At 38.0% G+C, this 27,331-nt stretch overlaps 2 protein-coding genes across 2 annotated transcripts; both read left to right on the top strand.

The window, feature by feature from the left end:
- Positions 1-457: 457 nt before the first annotated feature.
- LOC113015198 (C3a anaphylatoxin chemotactic receptor-like) lies at positions 458-6,217 on the top strand. Its single transcript, XM_026157150.1, has 3 exons — positions 458-889; positions 3,541-3,727; positions 5,260-6,217. The coding sequence occupies exons 2-3, from the start codon at positions 3,548-3,550 to the stop codon at positions 6,076-6,078; spliced, it is 999 nt and encodes a 332-aa protein (XP_026012935.1). The 5' UTR covers positions 458-889; positions 3,541-3,547; the 3' UTR covers positions 6,079-6,217.
- A 7,610-nt stretch (positions 6,218-13,827) lies between these two features.
- On the top strand, positions 13,828-16,229 carry LOC113015202 (formyl peptide receptor 2-like). The gene is made up of 2 exons (XM_026157155.1): positions 13,828-14,007; positions 15,227-16,229. Exons 1-2 carry the CDS (start codon positions 13,828-13,830, stop codon positions 16,037-16,039), a joined length of 993 nt encoding a protein of 330 aa, XP_026012940.1. The 3' UTR covers positions 16,040-16,229.
- Positions 16,230-27,331: the final 11,102 nt, after the last annotated feature.

The raw sequence follows: 27,331 nt of genomic DNA on the forward strand, positions 1-27,331 counted from the left end.
GGGACAAAAGACATGCTGTGGAAGAGAGCCAGAGGTTATTAACAACTATTAAGGCATGGGTTTAAATGGGTAAGAACATTTTTCTACTCTCATTTTGGTTTTCCTTGTTTTGATATATTAAGCAAGACTATAAGAAAGACTATATGCAAAAATGGTTTTAGAGTTTTATTTAGCTAACAGAAAGAAGGCAGATGTTTGCAGAAGTTTCTAGTGCCTTCAGCATAGTCTAGTTGCTGAAGGCACTGCTGGAGTCAGTCACCTCCCAGGACTTTAGTTTCTGCTTAAAATATGATTATTTTCTATGCACATACTGATGACATTCCCTATTGAGCCTTCTGCCTAAACAGAACCCCTTCCATCCCTTCCATCTGTAAGTAGGCCACTCAGTCCTGAGATTTTACCTACAAAAATCTCACTCTTCAACAGAGCGGATGAAAATGGGCGGATGGATGGATGGATGAATCAACTTTCCATTGCTGGATGCCAATTAAGGCCTTGTTTCTTGGAAACAGCTGTGAACAGTTTATAACAGAAAACAATTCTGCAATTGGATTTAAATAACTTATTCACACTTCTGGACTTATGCTCAATTGGTGTGTGAATCTATGTCTGAGAAAAAATGGGAGGGAAATGTGGGTATGGTTGTGTGAGGGAAAAAAAAACAACTATATTCAGAATGGAAGATAAAGCCAGACACATGACGTGAAAAAAGAGGAAATGGAGGGTGTGTTACTGTGTCTGGGAGTGTGTATTCACATGTGTGAGAGCCATGACACAAACTATGTAACAGCCAAACTTGAAGTAACTACAGGACAGACAAACAAATACATCCTCACTTCTGCCTCTGACTACTAAGAGTGAAGCTGCTCACTTTAGCTCAATATTTTAGGTAAGAAATTCAATTTTTCTTTCTTGGTTAGATCTCTCAGATGATACTTAAATTCTTATTTTTTTAATTCGTGTTTTTGCATTTTTGTTTTTCCTGCCTGTTTAAATGTAATATTAGGTTTTTCTGCTTAATAGAGAGCTTTGGTTATGTATAGTTGATTGGAAAAGAGCTTATGATGAATTAAATTGTTTACATGCAGTTTTTTAAAAAAACGAAATCAAGAAATATTTAGAAACCACATCAGATCTCCCACAATGGGAGAAAATCCAACTCAATATCTATACTGATATCGACTAGGTAATGTGTTAGGAATGAACACATTCATTCAAATGAATGCTACATTATTTGATGGAAATGAAAGTTATTAACCTAAACAAACAGGATGTCTTTGTGAGAATTTAATTTGCCTTTCCAAAGGAAAGTTTTAGGAACCTTAACATGGATAAAGAAATGAAACTAGAATTTCTTCTAAAGCAGCTGACCTGTGGTCTTGTAGGCATCTAAAGTGTAAATAAACATGTGCATCAAAGCATGATGGGGCCAACTGTAATAACAACTTTTTACCAAACTAACAAATACTAAAACCCAGACAGTTTTCCATATATAATGAATTTCTTTGTAGTTAGTGTTCAAAATTTGTTCATCTCGCTCAAATCTTTCATGTTCAACTACATTATGGGTTAAAACTTCAGGGTCAAAATACCCAAAACAGCACATTAAGTTATAGCCTGATACATTTTTTGGCAACAGGCAAAAATATAGTGATAAAGAAAACCATATGTCACCATATGTCCTGACGCCTCAACAGAGTGAAAGTAGTTGCCACTAACCTGTGGAGGAATTGAAAAATCAATTTTTTTCCTAAAAGCAGGGGATAGCTTGTGTTACAAGTGTGAGTACAGGCTAGATTTGTCACAGTCTGGCTGAGGCAGACCTGAGAAGGAATGACTGAAAACACACGGACTAAATACACACAGAAGGCTAATGAGGGAAGTGGGAACACATGGGGAAAACAGCTGACACACATGAACATAACGATGTCACAAGGGGAGAGTAAAACTAAAAACACTGAACATAGGAACACAGGACCCCTTTCAAAATAAAACAGGAAAAATAATGAGACGCAGACATGAGAACATGAACTTGACAACATAAGACACACAGACATGAAACACATGAAGGGCAAGGGAGACTTAACAGGGGTTGAAAACACAAAGGGAAACTAATAAGCAAATGAACTTAGATAACCTAAATAAGTTAAACATACCATAAACATCAGAATAAACCAAAACTCCAAAACATTAGGTCAAACGACCCAGGATCATGACAGGATTCTATTATGTATCTGCACTGATTAATGAACAAGAACAAGATCAGGCCTCTTTACAGATCAGGGTGACAGTTTAATATGTTATTAGCAGCTTTTAATCTAATATCTTCTGCATAGCAGAAATTAGATTATTGTTAAGTTATATAAACTAGTATATTTAAGCTGTTAGACCTTAGTGAATTGTTGCCAGAGTCACATGTATTCAAAGATTAAGGTCTAAGGAAATGATCTCATCACAAATACCACTTGTTACTTGTTTTTAAGCTTTTGACTCTGTAACATGAGCTTTATCAGATGATGAAATTTGCTTAATGTCATAATCTTTTTTCAGACCTGATCCATTTTCATAACATACTTCCTGTTTCGATAAGTTTAACCATTTCACACACACTTTAAAATACAACAAAACCTTCAGCCAACAGTTGGTCAAGAATTACACCCCTATGCATACATATATGCATATATAATTTATACACACTTATATATACTATATTTTGTATGTTTGGATGAATATTTCTTACCACTGCAAAACCTGTTTATTACCCCCATAAGTGGTGCCACATTTGCACATTTGTAAGGATAATGCATTTATGGGTTGAGCAGTAGAGCTGAGTGTGTCGGCTGCGACCATAAAAAACTTGTCAAATCTTTTTTGCCAAACAGCTTATTCTGTCATTGAGTCGTGTTTATTGGATTGGATTATTGAAGTCTAATGAAATAAAACATAGTGGAAATGTAACAGCTTATTCATTTAAGAAACAGCAGCCTTAGTAGCATGTGGAAGAACCATACACAGCCAAAACAAGTCAAGTTGTTTTAAAATTGCCTTGTAACCATTTCACAGACTAATCGGCAGAAACAATTGCTTCTCTGAGATCACTGCTGTGTATGTCCTCCTATGGAAGCAGTAAGACTAACACTCAGTCTCTGACTCACTGCTTCTGCATCTTGGTTTTTGTTAGATAAATAATGATGTCATTTTTTTTGTTCATTTGAGCTGTTCACCCATTTGAAGACCCACTGGTTATTTCTATTGTAACTTGATATATAAAGCAACATAATTTTCTTTACAATGGCTGTAAAAGTAATATATATCTCATTGTGAGCAGCGTGACAAAGACCTAAATAGATGAAGATAGCAGCCAATGTGAATCAAAGCAAATGCCTTAGCTGGCCAAAGAAAAATCATCTAGGGAGTCAGTGAGTATGATAATATACAGCGGCGTGTGAGGTAATCTTATGACTTCCTATTCACTGTCTGGAAGATCAGGAGTTACATGATGAGTAATATTTTGTTCTTTTTCTGTTCTCTCTTTTACAGCCACACAATGTTTTCCAATGTCTCTCTGCCCAATCAGATGCTCAAGTTTTCAAAGGAGAACCAGACAACTATGATGGGCATCAATGCCATAACGGACTATGTCACCATTATCTTATATGCACTGACCGTTGTGCTCGGCATCACAGGGAACTCTATAGTGATCTGGGTGGCTGGATTCAAACTTAAGGTAGATATAAAGTGAAACATGTATTTCAAATACCTTCTGAGGTTTTAAGTATCTCTGTGAAATTCTCATATTTAGTTTGTACAATATTTTATAGGCAAGAGTTTTTGAGACAGCTTCAGTAAATGTGTTTTTTGGGTTTTTTTTAATGTTACATATCAGTGCATGAATGCAACCAGTATACTGATTACAAAATACTCAATGGTAGATTTATCATTCACCTCTTAGTGAAATATTTCCTTTTGCGTGCCAAAATGCAGAGGTGGCAAAAGAACATACATTCATCACTTAAGTAGAAGTACAGATATTTGAGTTTGTCTGAAAATCTTAATACTTTATTAAAGATAAGAAGCAAAAATATAACATGTGCATAAATATTTACAGCCTTTGAGGTCAGGTGCATCCTGTTTCCACTGATCAGCTGTCAGATTTAAGCCCCAGACTGACAGTGCATGTCAGAGCGCAAACCAAGACAGGAAGTCCAGGGAATTATACCCGACCTGAAGTTTCCCCCAAAGTATCTGAAGGAGTCTCAGACCATGAAACACAAAATGATCAGGTTCTCTGAAAAGAAAGATTGAACTCACTGGGCTGAATGCCAAGCCTCATGTCTGTAATAAACCGGGCACTGCTCATCATGATGTACAGAGACATCCTTGCTAATAACCTGCTCAACAGCGACTGGACCTCAGACACAAGTGAAAGGTCATCTTCCAAGAGAACAAGACCCTAAACATACAGCCAAGATAACTAAGGAGTGGCTTCGATACCACTCTGTGAATGTCCTTGAGTGATTTCTTGATAAATAAACCCACTAACCCTGGGCTTAAATAACTCCAAATAACCCTCTTTTTTCTTCTCTTTTGTTAATGAACCCCTTCTGTCATCGTTTCTAGTCATATCAGCATATAAGGACATCCAGCTGTTAATAAACTTCTTATATCCATTGATTTGGTGTGATTAAACTTATTTTTGACCAATTAAGACTTAATAAGTTAAAGCACTGATTATGACTGTACAAGTTGAAACACAATGTGTTGGGTCTCAATGTGCACAGTGTGGCTAAATTTAATAAGTACATCCTCATCAGCCTTTGGCCTTATCAGCCCAATGAGTGATCATTATCAGTCAATATCTGTCTCACCTTTTCCTCCTACTGAGAGCTGGTCACCCTCTCAGAGGTAGTAATGGATGGTGTGTTTGCAAGTTAAAATAGGAACACAAATCCCCACTTGGAGGCTGGGCAGAGGTTTATTTCACTTAGCTGAATTGCTAAGTGAATTGCTAATTCACTTAGCAATTGCCTTGTGATACAATTTCTTCTAATGTATTTTTTCACATAAACACTAGATGTTTATTGATGCTACTGATAATAACAACCTACTGAGTTTGATACAAGATTAAGATGAAGGCCAATATTTTAAAATTGCTAATATCGCTGATAATATCACAATCTGGTGACTTGCTTCATATAAATACATTTTTTTCTTCCATTCTTCTCTTTTCCATCTCGTTTTATTTTCTCCTCCTTAAAGTTGAGTGTCACCAACGTGTGGCTGGTGAATCTGGCGATAGCAGACCTGATCTTCTGCTTCACACGAGTCTCCTCCCTCATTCAGATGCTCTTCTTCGACCACTGGCCTTTTGGCCTCTTTCTCTGCAAGTTCAACGGCTTCTTCAAATACACCAACATGTTCTGCTCTGTCTTCCTGCTGGCTGTGATTAGTCTGGATCGAGTGCTCTGCATCTGGCAGCCCGTCCTCACAAAGCGTCGTCGCACCCTGTGGGCAGCGAGGGTGGTGGCAGTCTGCATCTGGATCCCAGCGATCCTCTTCAGCATTCCCTACTTCATTCATCGCCAAATGTACATGGACAACAACAACCTGACTAAATGTTCTGTGGACCCGAAAGAGAAGGCAGAGGGCTACAACAGCACCAAAGTAGCTCTCTACTCCATCCGCTTCCTGTGTGGCTTCATGTTTCCCTTCACAATCATTCTGATCTGCTACACCTTGGCTGGGGTGGGAATCCGACGCACCCGCCTCTCAGGAAAGTCCCGCCCTCTGCGTATACTAGCCTGTTTGGTGATTGCCTTTTTCCTGTGCTGGGCACCTTACCACTGCCTCTTACTGGTGAAGATGGTGGACAATGAAAATGCAGTAGTGAAAATCTGGTACCCTGTAGCAAAAGGTGTTGCTTACTTTAACAGCTGTGTGAACCCGCTATTGTACTTCTGCTTGGGTCTAAAAGCGAGAGAGGGTTTCAGGCAGAGTGTAATGAGAGTTTATAAAAGAGCTCTGACAGATGAAATGGATGGTCAGATGACTCAGTCCACTGATCGCTCTTTGGATTAAAGCTCTGGTTTGAAACACGACACTGTTTTAGTGGCAGGAATAAGTGGGTGTAGCTAAAGTTTAAGTTTTCCCCCAATGATCCTAAAGCTAAGAAAAATGCATATCTTTATATAAACCATTAGTATAGCAGTGAAATGGCAATAGCAAAGTCGTTATTTTAATGTAACTTGTAATCTGTAGCTTTTCATTGCAGTTTATGTGAAGCAAGAATTAGTAGGTATGACTGTGAAAAGGTGTTTTCTTTCATTCTGTGCTCAGTGAAGAAAATATATATTTGGCACACTGGAGTGAAACACTGTTTTGTGACCCTTCTTCTAGAGTGTCTGCAGCTCCAGGGGGATTGCTCCAGGTTTCTCTTGTTTTAAAAGCTAGAGGCTTTTAATTGTCATTTTATTTTGTTTCTGTGACTCTTTAAAAGCCATTTAGCATCAGAGCACTTTCACTGAACAGTGCCAAGCTAAATCTCATCATTCTATAACTTATTTCTGTCTGTCTGTGTGTGTGTGTGTGTGTGTGTGTGTGTGTGTGTGTGTGTGTGTGTGTGTGTATGCGTGTGTGTGTGTGTGTGTGTGTGTGTGTGTATTTAGTAAAATTTTAAAATTCAAAGTGTTTTTATAGGCAAATATTTTTAATTCAAATGTAATACAGTAGTATTGCATTAAAGGAGTGATATTGTTTTTAAAGTAATGTTAATGGTTTAGTAAATAACAACATTTAACACTTATACCTATTAAATACAATTATTTTATGTGAAATAGATTAAATCACCAGTTTGTACTTGATTTTATATACACTATAATGTACTGTAACTGAAATAATGATTTTCTCAATGATTTGAAAAAAAGAGAAAAGCTAAATCTAGTTATTTTATATGTGGAAATATCATTTTAATGGTGAATGTCTCTTAAATATGCAAGTTTTTTGTTGTTTTTTTGCAAAGATACACATCACATTAGAACTGAATGTGTAAACTCATTAACTACTTACAAAAATGTTGGACTTTTAATGGGTGATATTTCATTTGGGTACATTAAATATAGATTATATCAGCGGTCCCCAACCCTTTTTTGCACCACAGACATGTCTGTCATTATGTCAAACAATATTTTTACGGACCGGCATTTGAGGTGTCGCAGATAAATACAACAAAATAAAACCAGTACCAAAAAAAGTAGATTTATTTATAACACATGGGATAAGACCCAGGGACACAGAGTTAACGCTAAAACCGTTTAAAAGAAAAAATAATGTCAAAAACCAATAAAAACTCTGAAAACCATAAATTTCACAGCCGAGCCTCAACTCTCACGGCCTGGTACCAAACGACTCATGGACCGATACCCGTCCGTGGCCCGGGAGTTTGGGGCCGCTGGATTACATATACAAGACTGTTCTGTACATAATGAAATGCAGCTTATAGCAGTGCAATCAATTCAATTTAAACTAGATTATTTGTATTACAACTATAATACAAATGTATTTTTAAATAAATGATTTTAAATTAATTTCCATTACTTTTGTTTTTCTGGTGCTCCATCTATTTGAATATTATTATTTTTTAAACCTTCACAGTCTTTCAAAGCAGACAGAACACACAGTCTGACGCCAGGCCGAGCAGTGACACACATTATCTACCCCTTATAGTAAGCAGATAACTTCCATTGAGATCTGTTTTGGCAATTATCCTCCTGGACACTCTGTAAGGCTGGACCCACCGAACATCAGAAAGACAGCTCTGTCTTCAGGCCACAGCACATAGCAGGCTCTGGTTAATATCACCACACCATGATTATCTCTTCATCATGGCACCCGTGTATAACAAGGGCCAAAATGTGATGGACAGACAACGAGGTCAGAACATCTTCAAAAGCACAGCTCTTGTGGGATGTTCTGGTCTGCAATGTTCAGTATCTATCAAACGTGGAAGAAACAGAAGGGACAGTGATGATAGGGTCATGGGTGGCCAAGGGTCATGTACATGGGGAGCAAAGACTCCGCAGTTTGTTGTGAATGGGGCAGTGCATAGCCACAGACCTGTCAAGATGCCCATGCAACTGAAAGCACCAACAATGGGAATGAACATCAGAACTGGCACCAACACAGCATCATGCAGTATCATACATAATGTTAAACCTGATTGGTCTATTTATTTATATATTTATTTTAAAGAGTACATAAGTAGTATTCAAATGTGTAAAACGTTACACAGACAGGCCGATTCTTGGAACACTGAAGATCAGGACTCAACATTTCAGGAGACAAGACGAAGTATTTTCGAAAGTACTATGTACAGCACTTTGGTATTGTCTTTGAATGATTGATTAATTGATTGATTGATTGATTTTTATAAAATAGCCAGTAACAAGGAAAAAGTTGGTAGAAGGAAAATGAACCATTTATACTTTGCACGGGGTGAAGGAGGACAAACAAGAACAGCCAATGTAAATGCAAACTTTCAAATCAGACATGAGAACATTCTAAAATTGTTGCAAAAAGAACAATAGTAAATTCTAAGGAAAAAGACTATTCACTAGTGATGTGATGCACTGTGCCAGGATTTAATCCAGGAAATCCTTTATCAAGTACATATCATAGCTAGGTTCTTTAAGGATGAGTGACATCGATCGTGATGTGTGAAGCCTCGCTGTTTCAGAATGTGGTTTGAGTGTTGATGTGATTCACGAATATTCATAAGCACCATGGATTACCCCCCAAAACTGCATGTTAGTGTTCATGTTGGAGTTTTCCCAGTGACATGAGGATGTTGTTTTCATGGAGCCTGCTGAAAGGAGAAGCATTTCCTCCTGTGTGGCAACACTTTGAGCTATTATACGTAATATTCCTGTAAATAATGAAACATGTTACTGTAGTTTTGGTCAAAGTCAACACCAGCTTTGTTGTCAAAGACTAGTCATACACAGGAAATTGAAATTGCAATACTCCCACAAACACAAACATCATCATGATTATTCCCATGATGACACTGTTGTAAGAAAACCAAGAAGCTGTAAGAAGTAGTTGAAAGATTTTGACCAGCAGGGGGGGTCTGTGTACACATGAAGCTTTTGGAAATGAACCTGTTTTTAACCAGTTGGATGGAAAGCTTCAAGGCCATCACTACCATATCTATACTTACCAAACATACTTGAGCTTTGATCTGTCATATCTAGTCCAAAAATCATCAGACACACTGACTACTAAAAAAAACCCTAAATGGTAGTTTGTATGCCTGTGTGTGTGAGTGTGTGTTTGTGACAGTAGCAGTAAATTTTAAAATAAAAACAAAACACAGATTGAATTAAGTAATTAGTTAAATGTGTCAACTAATTAAAACTGGAAATAGAAATAACTTCTAAAATGTTTTAAATGAAATGAATTGACATTTAAATAATGATAGATATATTTGATTATTAATTAATTACAATTTTATTTAATTAACGACACATTTAATTAATTATTTAATTAACTCATTTTGGCACTCGGGACATTTCATACATGCTCACCATGGGATGGAGGTTACAAATTTAATGTTGTTTGCCATTTCCTCAGATATCTCTGACAAACATGCATCCATGAGTCACACAGTGATGGAGATGGAGGAAGAAACTGTATTAATAGCTTCGGAGAGGAAGACTTTTTTTGGGGCCTTTTTCCTTCAAAGTAAATATTTAAATCTATATTAGTGATGTCTGTATGGACATAGATGTAAACTTTATTTTGAGTGGTTGGACATGCAACCACAAGGTGGTGGGGTTTTCTTCTTTTTACTGTGTGTGGCTAAAGAAACTGTACCGTCCCTGCACTCCCACGTTTATTTGCAATTTGACTCCAGTAGCCTTACGTCTCTCAACAGCAGAAAAAACCTTTTTTCTCAGTCATTGGGGATCTTTTCTTTTGAAGTGCTACTGTATTTCTTTCTACTGGTAAGACTTCAGTTTTCAATTTATGACATAACACCGCCCTGAACACTAACTAACTTCTAACTTCTTTAGCTTTGTGAAGGTTTCTACCACCACAGTTCATTTTGATGTGATCATGAAGTAATGATCTTTTAATTTTCATTATAGACTCTTTTTTCATAATTAGCAAAAAAAATCGTTAAACAATTATTTACTCCTTTAAAATATCACAGCCAGAGCTTTTTTATCTCGAAATCACTTCCAAGTATGTGTGTGTGGTGCTTAAAATCATATCATGTTATATGTTATATTATATGGGGAGTAACACGAAGAATGTTATCATTTTCATATTGAGACAAGGTGTGTAGCCTACATCTTAAAATTAATAATAGTAATAAAACCAAAAAACTAATCTCAATACCTCGCCATGAATGGTTAATTACATTTTTATGTAAGTAAGTGTTTGAAAAATAATCCTGAATTGATTTCTACATCAACAGGAACAAATGGATTAGGATCAGAGCTATAACATTTCTGGTCAACGGCTTGACATTATGATCACTTTTCAAGTGTTAGACATGTATAATGAATATCATCTGCATAGCAGCAATTTGATTACTCTGTAGAAATGTAGACTAGTACCATGCATCCGGTAAGTATTGATGGCACTTCATTTGTTCCACATTTTGTCATTTTTCAGCCTTATTCCAAAATAGATTGAATTTAAAAAAAAATGCACCTCAAAATTTTACACACAATACCATCTAATGACTAAGTAAAAACTGTTTGCTCGAATTCTCGTGCGCTTGTTAAAACTATAACATAACAAGGTGTAGTAGGTGTAAGTAGACTGCGGAGTCCTGGCCTGATGAATTAGCTCTTCTGTGTTGTGCCATACGCTTTGCCACAGGTTGTTTGGTTTTGTCGATATATAAACCATGGCCATCCTCCGGGCACTTAACAGCGTACACTATATGATTCTGTTAGTGTCGGGGGACCCGATTTGTGGGGTGGACCAATTTTTTCCTAAAACTGTGTCTGTGTGGCTTTTAAACCCCAAAACACGCTCTGCCAAAAATTGGTCCACCCCAAGGATTAATGATCAAGGAACTGATCTCACAGCCCATTGTTCATATAGTGGGCTGGTTTCAATTATTGTGCAAATGTACTGTTTATAAGGTTGAGGAAACCTGCAGTCATCTGAGACTGAAGAAGTCACTTCGATGAGTGACGAAACGTTTCTCCCACTGAAAACTCTGCGTCCAGATGAACAGAATCAACCTTTTTGGACCCAAATTACTAAAATATAGATATATTTGAAATGTGAATTGATTCATAAAACATCTGGCATTGGAGAAGTCGATATTTTACTATCAGTCCGCACACTACTAATGCTTAGCAGCGTAGTCATTTGAATCCACACTGCACTGGTGCAGAGAGAGGTCAGTATCTAAAAGATTATTAGAAGGGATTTCTTAGTTGTAGCTTTCTGTGCTAGAAGGAAAGAAGGGAGAATTTCAGCGAGCCTTCTTTGAAAGAACTTGCACCCACATTGATAATGAGCAAATGCAATGGGTTATTAGCATATAAGTGCATATTTATATGATTTGTTTGACATTTCCAGACAAGAAAATAAATATGTAAATATAAATAAGTCCGCACCCCTATAATCACACTTGGGATCTTGTTCTAATGTATGGCATAGAAACTGAACATTTAACAATAAAATAAAAACTCTTCAATGACATATTCCCCTATAATATAGCACAGGTACCTAAGCTTACCCACAAAGGTCTATTATCTTATTAATAATGTTGACTCGTGTCATCACTATCCTGGATAGTGTGTCTCCTCTAAAAAAGGACAGTCTCAGATAAACAGATAAGCTGGAAAGGAAATGATGTGTCACTAATTTAGAAGAATGTAATTTAACCTGGAAAAAGACTATTTAAAAAGCCCTCTCTAACAGGATATACTGTATTACTCATCATCAATTAAAGGAAATAAGAACAACCTTAGGTTTCTTTTCAACACTCTAGCCAGGCTGACACAGAGTCAAAGCTCTGCTGAGCCATCAGAGCTCAACTGTAACTATTAATAACTTCATGATTCCCATCACAAAACACTCACTGGAGAAAAAATTATATATAGTTTAACCATCTCACAGACATATCATTTTGTACAGCTATTTTCAATACTATTTACATGCTCACTCTGAAAAATCAGAGTTTAGTTAAGTTCAATATTTATTTCCTCCAAGCCATCAATGTGTCTATAAGACCCCATTTCTAAAAGACTGTTCAAGAAAGTCCTACCATTAATGTTTTGATCATAGATATGAGAAATCTATCTCTATTAATGAGCTATGCACCAAAGGCATTCAATGTATCAGTAATTAAACCGATATGTAAAAAGCCATTAGTTGGCCCATCTGTCTTTATAAACCAATCTCCAACCTTCCTTTTATCTAAAAGAATTCTTGAAAAAATAGTTGTAAAAAAGCTAATTGAGGGGTCTTTGATGATAATACTGGCTTCCTGCTGAAGTCTGCCAGTAAAGATGTCTCTGAGGGGTGTTGGTGAAATGCCAATTGCACCAGTAGGCTAGAAGGCTCTCAATGATGGAGCCGTAGAAGTTAATTAGCAGTTTCTGGGGTAATTGGGCTTGATGCAGCTTCCTGAGGGAGTACATCCTTTATTGTGCTTTTCCTACCTTGTGAGAAATGTTTGTGGACCAGGTAAGGCTGGTCGAGATGTGAAGGCCAAGGAACTAAAGCTTTCTACGCTTTCTACTTCCTCTCCATCGATGTAGAGAGTGGAGTGCTCCCATTGCTTTGTTCTCCTGATGTCATTTACCATCTCCTTGGTCTTGGCTGTGTTCAGTTGCAGGTTGTTGTCTTCACACCATTGCTTCAGATGCTGAATCTCCTCTCTGTAGGCTGAATCATTCATGTTGTCGATCAGCCCTATGATGGTGGTGTTGTCAGCAAACATTATAATAGTGTTACTAGTGCGGATTACACAACAGTCATGGGTGAAAAGTGAGCATGAAAAAGGGCTGAGGACACACCCCTGTGGGATGTTCAGAAAGAAGGTGGAAGAAGTGTGCTCTCCCATCCTGACGTTCTGGGTCTGTTGCTCGGGAAGTCCAATATCCAGGTGCACAGTGAGCTGCTAAGTCCTAAGTTGATTACTGCCAAATGACAACAACTGTCAACAAGGGACCTAATATGTAAGGTGATGAACCTACAATAATACAGAGAAAAAAAAATGGAAAGAAAAAAACTCCCTTTTAACAGGGAGAAACCTCAGCACCACCAAGCTCATGGACGGGAGTCAGTTCTGACAAACTGGGATTGAGGGAAGGATTGTAGGACAAAAAAAACACTATGAGAGAGACAGAGATGAAAAATAATAAATAATTAAATGCAAAGTGGTGCATAAACACACTGACTGAACAAAAAATGGGTGAAGAAGAAACATTTCACACTTATCCATGTTTTATGCTGAACTTTGTGAGGAGGACCCAAATGCACAACATGAAGGCAGCTGATGTGAGGCAAAAATCCTATTCTGACTTTAACAACATAAATTCATAACAACTTCTGATTGCACAAATTGTATTTGGGATTCCCTAAAATGATCTCTGTAAAAAGAATCTTCTGCTTTGTTTACCTGCAGTTTTCCCCTTCTTTTAGGTTTTAGACAATTTCATTTTAAAATAGTGTTAGGGAGTATGATAACGTAGAGCAACATGTGATATAATCTTACATTTTCTTAATCACCGTCTGTTAGGTTAGGAGTTACATGATAGCGTAAAATTCTTCTGTTCTCTCTTTCCCAGACAAAAAATGTTTCCCAATGCCTCTCTGCTCACCCTGGGACTCAAGCCTTCTGAGGAGGCCCAGGCAACTGTGGTGGATATTGATGCCATGATGAAAAAATTCAGCAGCATCCTGTACACACTGACCGTTGTACTCGGCATCACGGGGAACTCTGTGGTGATCTGGGTGGCTGGATTCAAACTTAAGGTAGATATATTGCATAATCAGTTTCAAATACCTTCTGAGTTTGAAATGTTTCTGTACAATATTTTATAACACCCTAAAAGGCAGCTTCTTTGAGCAGGAAATATACTTTCACAACATCTACCCAGGAAAGCCACAATCGGTTAAAAAATCTAAAATCAATGGGTACATAACTTGTAAGGCTTGAATGTTTATCAAATGTCACTGAGCTTAAAATAAAATAAAAAAAATCTAAACTTTTCAGCAGACAAGGAAATCCAACTCTTGACAGACTTCTTGGATGGTATAGATAGATTTGATAATAGCTTTGGGAAAGTAAATTAATTAGTTACAAGATTGATGAATGGAAACTGATAGAATGTTATCAGCCAATTGAATGGCCATGATTGCTTAAAGTCTGTGTTAAATATACAATATTATACTACCTCCAGACTTATTCATGTACTTCTGATTACCTCACAAGTATAGTTAAATCAGCAGATAACAAGACTGCCTATAGGGATAAAGTGCACAACTGACTTCATCTAACACTAAATATCAAGAAGACAAAAAGCTTATCATAGATTTCAGACATCATCAGAGGAAGCCCCAGACACTAAAAGTAGCAGGAGAGGAAGTGATGGGAGTTTATAGCTTTAGGTTCCGAAATGTGTCAGTGATGATCTTAAATAGACTGTTAACTGAGTGGCACTAGTAAAAAAAGATTCAACTGAGACTTTACTTTCTCAGATCACTAAGAAAAGTCTGCCCTTTTCCAAAACTAAGACTTTTAAGCACTCCTCAGTAGCAAACATTCGATTATACTGGATAAGATCTTGATATGGAAACTATACAACAGCAGACAAAACAGCCTTCAAAGAGAAAAACAAAAAAGCTGCAAAAAAAAAAAAAAAAGAAATCATTGGATTACTTAACAGCAGGGCCTGCAGCAAGATTACCCATCACATTCATCATCTGTTCTCTGTATCGTCACCTGGAAGTCATTATAGGACTTTAAAGACCTTCAAATCCTTATTATTTTTTTATTTTTTTTATTCAACGGCCATAACTGAACTTAATTTTCTCTTTAGAGTAGCATTTCAATAACGCTCAATCACAATTCGTATTTTGTATATATTTGACAATATAACAGGTTTGCTTACAATGAAATTTACCACCTAATTAATGTCTTTCACTTTCTTCCTCTTTTTTATCCATCTTGTTTTATTTTCGTCCTGCTTAGCTGACAGTCACCAACGTGTGGCTGGTGAACCTGGCGATAGCAGACCTGATCTTCTGCTGCACATGGGTTTTCTCCCTCGCTCAGATGCTCTTCTTTGACCACTGGCCTTTTGGCCTCTTCGTCTGCAAGTTCTATGGCTTCTTCAAATACACCAACAAGTTCTGCTCTGTCTTCCTGCTGGCTGTGATCAGTCTGGATCGAGTGCTCTGCATCTGGCAGCCCGTCTTCACAAAGCGGCGACGCACCATGTGGGCAGCGAGGGTGGTGGCAGTCTGCGTCTGGATCGTGGCGATTCTTTTCAGCATTCCCTATGTCATTAATTGTCAAATGTACATGGACAAAAAAAACTTGAGTTGGTGTTCTGTGGACCCAATAGAGAATCCAGAGGGGTACAATAGCACCAAAGTAGCTCTCTACTCCATCCACTTCCTGTGCGGCTTCATATTACCCTTCATAGTGATTCTCGTCTGTTACATCCTGGCTGGAGTAGGCATCCGACGCACCCGCCTGTCAGGGAAGTCCCGCCCCTTGCGTATCATAGCATGTTTGGTCATTGCCTTTTTCCTGTGCTGGGCGCCATACCACTGCCTCTTACTGGTGAAGATGGTGGACAATGAAAAAGCAGTGGTGAAAATCTGGTACCCTGTAGCAAAGGGTGTTGCCTACTTTAACAGCTGTATGAACCCACTGTTGTATTTTTGCATGGGTCTAAAAATGAATGAGGGATTTAAACAGAGTGTGACAAGAGTTTATAGAAGAGCTTTGGCAGATGAAATGGAAGGCCAGACTACTCAGTCCACTGATCACTCTTAGGATTTAAGTTGTAAGTTGGAACACATTAATGTTGTGGGGGCAAAAAAGAGAGAGTGGGTGTGGTTTCTGCCAGTGATCGTGACGCTAGTATTTGATAGTATTTATTCAAGCTCAACAAAACAGGCATGTGAGGTTCCACCTAACCTTCCTCATCTGTGCTTTTAGTTAGCCAAGGGTGACATTAATAAATTCTGACATCCCTACAGTAAATCAAGATGTATTTCATCATGATATATTATATATAGTACATAGTATATGCAGTCTTCACTACTCAAAAATTAAAGGAAAACTTTAATCATAGCTAGCATCGGGTCAGTTTAGGGATATTGATCTGTTCAGTTAAGTAGCAGAAGTGATTGTTAATCAGTTCCAGCTGCTTTAGTGATAATAAAATTAACAGCAGGTGCACTACAGTGGCATCAATTAGACAACTTCCAAAACTGGAATGATTTTGCAGGTGGGGGCCACTGACACTTTTCACTTCTTAATCTTTTTCTGACAGTTTTTTACTAGTTTTCACTTAGCTAGTGTCTGTGTCACTAATGGTAGACCTGGGGTTGATACCAGAATTGATGGGTTCACCAACTGGCTCCCTGTCCTTTTCATGGATGAAAGCAGGTTTACCCTGAGCAGATACAACAGACATGAAAGGGTTGGAGAAGCTATGGAGAACATTCAGTATGATTGGTTTGGTGGTGGGTCAATGATGGTTTGGGGAGGCATATCCATAGAGGAATGCACAGCACTCCACAGGGTAGGCAGCAACACCCTGACTGTCATTAGGTATCGGGCTGAAATCCATGGACCCTGGCAGACCCTACACAGATGCAGTAGGTCCTGGATTCCTCCCAGTGAACAAGGCCCCTCATTGTGCGAGAGTATGCAGGGAGTTCCCGAAGAATATAAGAGTTGATACCGTTGAGATGTTTTGAAAGTGTTCCTTTAAATGTTTTGAAAAGCGTATGTCATGATACTCTTGGCCAAACTACCCATGGACTGACATATCAAATCTAACTGGACAGGTTAATGTCAAAAAGTAACAAAATCATAAACATGGTTTAGAAATCCAGATAACTGAGAAAAATGACTCAGTGGTCACAACATGTCAGCATCTGCCTGTCATTTGGCACGCCCCTAAATGTAAGTGTCAGTGTAGTTTAGATGAGTGAGTTACAGGGGAAACAAATCCACTTTTTTTGCAGTTATTATGATCATTAAAAATGGCTTAAGTAAACACAACGTTTTTTTAAATACGAGGCTGTAAATATGTTTTATTAAAAGCAAACAAGCTAATGATCAGCAGCCTGACAGGAAATAGCAGGTTTTACTCTGTTGAGGAGGGTTTTTTTTCTTTCTATAGCTTTATATTTATATCAGTAGGACGATAAGATCTGAGATCTAATTCTGCCAACCACTAGATGTGGTTGACGACGATCCAATAAATAACAACATACTGTGAACATAGATACATTATTTTCCATGGTGTCATCTAGAGACAATTTTCATATAGAAATGAACCCTTTATAATAATTTTCATCAGGAAACTGCTGTAGTTGTTTGCATCAAATAATTATGAAAATGTCTTTGCCTACAACTTAATTACTGGATATCAAATATGTACTGAATGAATAAACAAACAAAGATGGTGAGTTTGTATATACTTCGTGGATATTTGCATCAGTTCCTCCTTTGGGTGGCTGCAGCCAGGTGCTCTTGGGTGCTCTCACTTGGTGTTGGCTCTCTCTGCAGTATAGTATCACGTCCTGTTACAACCAACGACTGCAGAAAACATGGACGACCTGACAGCTCCCCAAAAATGAAGCCAAAACGTCTCTGACGCCCCCTGGTGTCTGGCTGCAGTATAGGTCATAAACTCTGCCTCCTCCTTGTTAGCACATTTTTTCTTTTTAAATTAACTTTATTTGTCAACAATAATATAAAAATATGAGACCATATTAGTTATCCATGCATATAAATGTATACGGCTGAGCATTACAACAACAGAAAAAGAGAGATTTAAAAAAGCAAGAGGAATAACAAAAGAATGAAAGAAAAAACAAGTCTTAGGAATTCATTAGTTGGCTAAATCTTAACCTCAATGGCCTCAAATTCTTTTAGAGTATAATTTCTTTTAACTGGGTTGGGACAGATTTCGTTTATCAAAATATTTCTGATCGCTTTGTTTGTAAACCTGCTGTCACAAGTCAAGGTCTCCAGCTATGCAGAGCTGTCCCAATCTAGGAGAAATTTAATCATTGATCTCAAAGGGACTGGGATGGCTTTTGTTAGTGTTTTATAACTCTTAGCAGTGCATCTTACGTCAAACTTCTCACAGAACGTCTGTTTTAATAAGACCCCTTTCTCATCCATAAAATCAGCTACAGCCCAAATCCCTCTGGATCTTCAGTCATCCATGTACACTGATTTTTAACAGGTAATGAACTGCAATCAAAGTCACAACTTAAAATTCTCTTCCACCCATTTTATCAATCATCACATTGAGATTAACATATCAAAAGGAATGTTTGTTCTTAAGGATCTTAACCATTTCAATTTTAACACACAATTCATAACAGCTCCGCGTGGCTTGGGAAAAATTATAAGTATTTAACTGAAGTTTATTTTTATTTGTGTTAGTTTTTTTTTCTTTAACTTGTAGTTCTAAATTGGAAGATTATTGTGATCTTGAAATATAGAAATAAAATTATATTTTATTATCTTTTGTTGCTCAAAATAAGCATCACACTCGTGGAAGCCGCTATACCCACCAAAACGTGTGCATTTATTGAGACTTTTGGGGGTGGTGCACGATGGCAAGTTGAGCAGTCGCACGAATTAGGAGCTTGATAAATTTATCCCAGAATTTAGATTGTGTTCTTAATTGTTTCCACTCGAGAATAGTGAAAAGAATGCCCCAAGTATAGTTAAACCTGCTAAACTCAAAGTCGACCTCAAAAAACAAGAAACCAACATCGCCATGTGGTGAAAAGAAAGATGGCAAACAGGGAATGGAACATGACTACGCAGCAATGGACGTAGCAGTGGTGAGCAAAAGGGAACATGGCAACGACTTGGTTCCTACACCTAAAAGAAGCCTGCAAAAAAGAAAGTTAAAAGATGAAGATGTCACATTATTATCATTATTATTATTGGTTATTGGAATCCTTGGCAAGATCGCACCTGATATGATATCAAAGGTTGAGGAATCTGTAGATATGGTGCATAGAGTTGAGAAGAAGATTGAGAACAAGGTCAGAAATGTCATCATTGCTTGCTCTGAGACGTAAAGGAAGAGCGTCAAAGCAAAGGTTTGGCGGTCTGTAAGGACGGCGGTTTCCACTTCGCTGAGGTACTGCCACGGGAGCAGTGAGAAGAGGAGGCGGCTGTGGCCCCAAATTGAACAAGCAAGATGGGCTGGAAAACGGGCCTTTTTCCGGGGTCCTCATGGATAGACGAAGGATGGAATGAAAGACTTCATGTAAGACTATATACAGTGTAATATTATTAATGGGGCAACAGAGCTCTACTGAAAGTTACAGGTTATTACTCATTGAGTGGGTGACAAGTGTTATGATTTAAACTCATACTTTTTATTATTATTTATTTATTTATTCTTATAGTATGCTCTCTTACTTGTTATGGTTCACTCAAAATATTTAATTTGGTTCATTAAAGGTTTGGGGTTTGAAGGAAATTGTTAAGAGAAAGGCACTTTTTTTTTTATTTTGCAAGGGGAAAAAATGTCACTGTCTGTTTCTACAAGAAACTCACACGGTGGATGCTGACCTTTTGGGCTAATCAGTGGGGAGACCAGATTCAGCCATGGTTCTAACAGATCTGGAGGTGTGGTGATTTGTTTTAATAAATTCCCAGGGGAGATTATAACTTACAAAGCTGACAGAGGGGCCCATTGGTAAACTGTAGTTTTGAAGAGTGAAGGTATATTTCTAATTGTCACAAATCTTTATAGACATAATAATGAGCTTCAAAATAAAAGTCTATTGGAAAATTTAACAAATGTTATTTTAGAGTTTAAAGTTATGTACCCCATAGATTACATAGGGGGAGGTTGGAACATGACAGCAGATGAATGGATGGACAGATGGCCTCCTCGCTTAGGAAGGAGGCAACCAAAATAATATTATTGAGAACTTTGCTAGTGATAATAATTTTACAGACATTTGGAGAAGTATGAATCCTAGAGTTAAGAATTATTCATGGTTTAAACCTAATAGTTCTCTGGGAACATTTCAGGCTCTCCGAGGTATGGAGGCCTATCTCCCCTCACCACACTCCCTGCCGGTGGCTGATGCCCTCAGACGTTGGTATGTTGGTGGTTCTTGGTGTCTGGGGCTGGGCGCTCACCAGCTCACTCCTGGTGGCCGATTAGCAGGGCCTGGCACCTGTGGCCCGACCGGGCCCCTTCTGGGGGGTGGGGTGCCCTCAGGCCTCAGGCCGGCAGAGCCCGAGGGCACGTCACTGCAACCCCCTCTGGCCTCTGCTCCGTGGCTGCTGGGTGACCTCTCGTTTGGGGCTTTCCTCAGCTCTTCCCAGGAGGGTGGCATGGTTGCCCCTGTGGTGGTCCTCCTTGGCTCCTCGTACTCTGCGGCCTCTGAATGTCTGGGGCCTGGATCTCCTCCATACCTGCTTTATGCCCTGGGGGACGGGGCTATGGCTCCCCACACTCCCTAGCAGATTGTTACATGGAGAAACCTTTTGAATACAAGCATGCTGATCCACACAGGTGTACACACAGGTGTACACACAGGTGTACACACCGGTGTTCACAGACACAAACTACACATTTCTTGGCTGCTATCTCAAAGCACATTGGGCGCTGCCGATCTTGTGTGCTGCACAATAACATGTAATATTTAGCATCTACTGTTAGCTAGTTTATTGTGATGGTGTTGTATTTGTTATGTTGCTCTTTCCTGTTTGTTTTCTCTTCTGTTTTTTTTTATCTCCATACAGTTGATCCAGGTGTTTTGTGTGTTTTCTTTTTTTTCTCATCTCCCCTCTATTTTTCTTTCTCTCCCTCTCTTTCTTTCATTCTTTCTCCCTGTCCTATCCCCCAGTCATATCTGTCCCATCTGTAACAACTGAAAATAAAATAAAATAAATACATAATTATAATAAAGGTCAATCAAATGGACCAATATGGCAAGGCCATGATGATCCACTTGGTAAAGTAAATCCGCTTGGCATCTTTCTTGGCCTTCAGACAACAATTCTGACGGCTAAAGATCCAAACGCGACAGGCACAAAAAAAAAAAAAAAAAACTAATAGAGAAAGCAGATCAAGGATTATTGGTTAATCATTAACCAATAATCCTTGATCTGCTTCCAGTAGGAGAGAAGCTGCAGAGAGGTGTGTAAGACTGCAACTGTGCTTCCTGGTCCCAACTCTGGATAGTCATATTTTGGGGGGTTTAATAAATTTGTCCATATTCCTAGAAATGGTAAATGGTAAATGGACTGGTTCTTATATAGCGCTTTTCTACTCTTCTGAGCACTCAAAGCGCTTTACACAACTTGTGCATTCACCCATTCACACCCATTCGCACAAGCACATTGTTCTAGGTGCTTTCTAAGTAACATTCACACACATTCATACTCCGATGGATGCATCGGAGAGCAATTTGGGGTTAATATCTTGCCCAAGGATATTTGGCATGCAGACTGGGGGAAGCCAGGAATCGAACCACCAATCTTCCGATCAGCAGATGACCTGCTCTACCGCCTGAGCTACAGCCAGTAGCCAGCAGTGATGAGAATAACAGCGTTACTTTTTTCAGTAACGAGTAATCTAACTAATTACAATTCCTATCGTTACAACGCCGTTACCGTTACTAACAAGAAAACGCAGTGCGGTGGCATTACTATTTTTCAACAAACAGACGGTTGAAGCTGTCTTCAGCTTGCCGCATCTTATATCAGTTGCACAGAAGTAGCTGTAAGTAATCTGGGCGCTACAGCTTTAAGCAGCTGTGCATGCTCCCGTGGGCGGCAATTACCCTCTGGTAGACATCACTTTTTGGCACAGCACCTGGAGCTAGGTGGCAAAACAATCACATGAGTGCTGTTGTTTCACTGAGGAAGAATAAAGTGGTAATCCAATCACATGACTACTTTAAGATGACAAAGCAACAAGGTGATATATACCAGTTTTTAAATTGTGTTGATAGGCCACGTGAAACCAGAGTCATGATAAACAATATATTCCTGTGTTTTTTTCTGAATAGTTTCATCACGTTTACCGTCTAAGGACAACGCTAGCAAAGACTCTCTGCTTATGACCAAACAAAAAACAGCCCGTTTGTGTTGGTGGAGGAATGCACCATGTCAACCAATCAAAAAATTATTTGGCAACATGACATTTGGTTGTTTAGGAAGAGGGGGACGTTTTAGGAGTGATGGGGAGAGAGAGAGAGAGAGAGAGAGAGAGAGAGCAGAAAAAGAGAGAGAGTTTTGAGATGTGAGAGATTTGTGACGTTTAGCGTGTTTGGGGTGTGTAGTTAATGTGTTATTTTGTGTAGTTAGTGTGTAGTGTTGTGGATAGTTTTGTGTTGTGTGCCAGAACAATGAGGTGACTGCTGAATGAAAACAGGAGGAGTATGTCTGTGAAGGTTCTCAGTCATCTAGGTCATCGTAGTCAAAGGAGGTTGAAAAGCAAAAGCATCTGGACTTCTTTAAGGTGCTTGAAGAAAACAGGAGGAGTGACACACCTGCTGCTGTCAGACGTGCAGGTATCAGGCTGTGATGTTCTCCTTTATAGTGGACAGAAATTATTTTTGGAGTGGCACAAATAATTTGTGTGGCATCTTATTGAATGCAGAACACCTGATTGCCATGTTAATAGTTTGAAATGGTTATTAAAAAATGGGTAAAATAACTTTGCTGTTTGCACTGTCCACTTCCTGCTGTGACAAAACAAATTTCCCACGTGTGGGACTAATAAAGGTTATCTTATCTTATCTTATCTTATCTTAAAACTTGTGCATATGATTTTAAAATTGACAATTTATATTTGCATTTAAAGTTATGAAATATGATTCAATAAATATGTTTGTGGTTGTTACAGTAAAAAATATCACTACTTGGATTTTATGTTTTTTGTCTGATTTTAGATCAGTTGTGTTAAGACAGTATCTCAATATGACAACATAACTGTAAATTCAGATGTGAGGTTGTGCTGAAAAGAATGATACCAAACATTTACGGCAGTGTCCTGTTATATTTTAGATAGCGAGGAGCAGATGGCTGAGTTTATTAAACTCCACCAACACAGCGGTGACGCAAATCTGAAGGCTAGACCGTCCCATTTCACAGCCTCGAATCTCCGGCCTTTTCGGTCTTTGGAGGACCCGGTCCACATAGACCGCGAAGGCCGGGTCCTCTGAAGGATGCAGCCTATGTTTTGGGACACAGTTCAAGTGACAGCGCCACTGGAAGGAAGAAGTCAAGCACTCAACACTTCCCCACCAGTCTACCATTATGTACAGCGCTGTCTGCCGCTGTTTTTTTTTTTTCTTTATTAAGTGACTTTTTAAATTTAACTGACTTCCGACAACAAATTCTCATTTCTGTTGTTCAATACTGAAGAAATTTAAACTTTTTAAATCATGACAAATTGCAAAATGCTTAGTTGTCACTCTAATTAAACCTCTGTAACTTTTCTCTGCTTCAGCATCAGGTAATGTTTATATGTTGATTCATGGTTTTCTTCAGGTTTTGTTCTACTGCAGAATATTTTACATTTTTAAATGTTGTAAAAATCCAGGCCAGGAAAAATCTCCTTCATGTTTTTCTGTGTTTTATGCTCAGTTACTTTGACACAAAGGCATCTGCTGTGATGCTTACACCTCTGATGAAGTCTCACAAGTGTCAGCTTTCTTTTTATAGATATAAAAATATGGATATATGCTGATAAATGATCAGAATTGTAATATTTCTGACTGTCTGAGGCAAAATTTCTGCGATTCAAATCGAATCAAGCAGGACCTTGTGAATCGGAATCGAATCGATTCTAGAAATCAGGGGGTCACTTGATTGTTGGGGGTTTTCACAGTTGTACTATTGTAGGGTCTACCTTACAATATACAGCCCCTTGAGGCAACCGTTGTTGTGATTTGGTGGTGATTGAATTGATGGTGATTTGATTCAAATTGAATTAAACTGAACTGAAGAAATTTAGCCCCTTAAAGTCTGAACTATGAAATAATTGCCACAAAATTCTTTTTAAAAAAAAGAGAGAGAGAGCGTTTATTGAACCATGTGTTTGAAAAGTTTACTAAATTTTAATGTCCATATTTCATGTTAATTTTGTTTTTGCTGCATCATTTTTTTTTAATTGCTTTCAAATGTAATGTGCACTAATTTAGTTCTTTTGTTTTGTTTTGTTTTTCTCTTGGGGGGGGGGGGGGGGGGGGGTTACACTGATGATGAAAAAGTCTCAAAAACTCACAAAAAAAATGCGTTTCAAATCAGAAACACTAGGCATCAGGGGCATAAAACAACTAATCTGGGTTTCATGTGTAGTTCAGTAGAGGGAGCTAAAGGAACAGGTTAAAAATATGCCAGCATTACTCTGGGTAACGCTGAACAGTTGCCTATCAAGGTCTGAGAAAAGCTTGCTGATTTTATTAAATGTTTTCATTTAGTTAGAGATTGTTTTCGCCCTCTTGTGGTCATTTACTAAAACCCTTCTTCTCAGCAACATACTTTTAACCACCACTGAAGTATTGTTACATTTGTGTTGAATACTCGGGATTCCCATATACTTGTTTGCCATTCACATAGGGACCATCTTTGAGCCGAGGACAACCCAAGGGCAGTAGATGCCCATTATGAGCCACAAATGACCCGTTTATGGCAGAAAAAGACATTGCAGTGCACTCTACATCAGTTCTACTCAAAATTTGAGCTACTCAGTTTTTTTTGGTGGAAATCAGCAAAAGCCGAAAAGTGGTGAGACTGCTCGAACATGTACCACTTCACATGAGGCTTCTGCTTGGGACATAATGCTCCTTCATGATGAATCTGATTGGCAGACAAGCCTGAGGAGAAAAGCAACCAGTCTGAAGTATGATTAACATTTTCATCTTCTGTCTATATTTATCTGTATGTGGGTGTTTGACAAACAGCGAGGCAACATTAGTGTGACTGTGTGAGAAAAAGAGCAACAACTATATGCAGAAAAGACAAAGCCAGACACATGGCATGAAGAAAGAGAGGAAGTCTGTGAGTGTGTGTGTGCGTGTGTGCGTGTGCGTGTGTGTGTGTGTGTGTGTGTGTGTGTGTGTGTGTGTGTGTGTGTGTGTGTGATTGAGAGATAGACAGACATGACACAAACTAAATAATCAAATGTAACAGTAACGAAGATAAACATCAGTAGATACATTTTCACTTCTGCCTCTGACTACTAAGACTAAAGCAGTCCTCATCAGCTGCGTTCAAACTCTGCAAGTAAGAAATCTGAACTTTTTTGTAGTTTTGGTTCCTCAAATAAGATTGTTACTTAATATCTCCCACTTATGACTAAAAGAGTTACAGTTGTGTACATTTTACACAGTTTGTGTCTTTCAGGATTGCTGATCTGTTTAACAATAATTTTACATAATACTCAATGTAATATTGGTAGCATGATTCTCACTGATTTTTCCTCATAAGTTTTTCTTATTGATGTAAGTGTATAAGCTGGTTATAGAGTTTGGTAGTGTTCACTGAAGTCATATTACAGAGATTGTGTTGATAAAATGCACAACTAAGTTAGGCTAAAAAAAAACCTAACAAAAAAAGATCTGATCATGCATTAGATGCTACAAAAGAATTTTGATGTTTTTGAAAATTTCATTAATACATTTCATCGTAAATACTGTGACTTTAACAAGAGACGCGTATTACTATGGTTTTTATAAATTTGCTTTTTGGATATTATCGTTATCTTGTACAACATGCACGTATTTGAGGGAAAGAGGATGACTGTGTGGCATCACTTGCACAATTGTGGTACAAAACAGTATTTCAGTCTAATGTACGTGAACTATGCCCAGTATAGAAAATATTAAGCAGAGATATAAATAGTAAGTATCAAAAATGTTCAATTTCTTTCTTTATATAATTTGACTGTATAATGAAAGAAGAGCGCAGTTAATGCGGAGTCATTTCTTTGTGGTGACTGTGTCCAACACTTAAACACCAACTTAAATAAGGCCATTTTAAACTACTTTTACCATATTAATGGAGGTTCAGAATGTGTCTTTTCTCAGAGGATCACACAGTTTAATTCCAACGTGTCTGTATAGTTTTTTCTCTGTTTCAAATTCATTCTTTTATTGTCTGCACCTTTAAATGCAAATGAGCTCCAGCTAGTTTCACAATGAAGGGTGCTTTCCTAAAGTCCCTCCTATCTCCTTTTCCTACCTCCTTTTTAATGACCTTGATTATGTTTTCAGTAATAAATGGCAATGTAATGTAATGTACTGCATTAATCTTCTTAAAAGTAAGTTTGTATGTTCCAGTATGTTACTTAATTACTCACCAGAGAAAATAATTAATTACATTACGTTCTCATTACTCAATAAAATGACATGAAAAACACTGTCTCATAAGTTAACAATATGAACATGAAGCTACAGTCACGCACACCAACACAAATACTTATACTAATGAGGACACAAATAGGATCTTTCTTTTAGTGTTTACATATGAGCACAAAGCAGACAACACAAAGTAAAGATGACAGCTGGCCTAAAGACACTTAAAAGTGATTTTCACAATTTTCACACTTTAAAAACAAGAACCTACACGGAGGCTGCAGCCTGACTGCTCATCACTGTGTTATCATCACTCTTGGTTCTTGGCTAGCTTTGCGTTAGTATGCTGTATGTAAAGATCCTTGCAAAGAGCTGAGGTTGTGTTAGCAGTATAATGTGGTTGTTTCTGTACTGGATGCTGTTTGCACTTTACCATTGCATTTTTATCCTTTAGTGCATTAAAAATGAAAGTAATATTCATATCTCCACTCCTGAAAAGCTGTATCACTATACCACTGCAACATTTTCCTTTTTTCGAACACATACTGAGATTTCCTGATTGTTCCCCTAGTGCCCAGGAAGAAAAGAGTTTGATGGGGTTTTTTTCTTTTTATGGCATACAGATACCTGAAGTACCTTTAATTCTGGCATCATGGCATATGTGTTTGCAAGAGTTTCCCTTTGACAAGGATCAAAGCTGAATGTATTATGCATGGGTGATTTACTAATACTTGTGGCATGCAATTTAGTACAA

This window comes from Astatotilapia calliptera, chromosome 22, assembly GCF_900246225.1.
Source record: "Astatotilapia calliptera chromosome 22, fAstCal1.2, whole genome shotgun sequence".
Taxonomy (NCBI): Eukaryota; Metazoa; Chordata; class Actinopteri; order Cichliformes; family Cichlidae; genus Astatotilapia; species Astatotilapia calliptera.

Coding starts and splice junctions, on each gene's coding strand:
- LOC113015198 (XM_026157150.1), top strand. CDS start 3,548: ATGTTTTCCAATGTCTCTCTGCCCAATCAGATGCTCAAGTTTTCAAAG. Junction 3,728..5,259: donor TGGCTGGATTCAAACTTAAG/GTAGATATAAAG, acceptor TCCTCCTTAAAG/TTGAGTGTCACCAACGTGTG.
- LOC113015202 (XM_026157155.1), top strand. CDS start 13,828: ATGTTTCCCAATGCCTCTCTGCTCACCCTGGGACTCAAGCCTTCTGAG. Junction 14,008..15,226: donor TGGCTGGATTCAAACTTAAG/GTAGATATATTG, acceptor CGTCCTGCTTAG/CTGACAGTCACCAACGTGTG.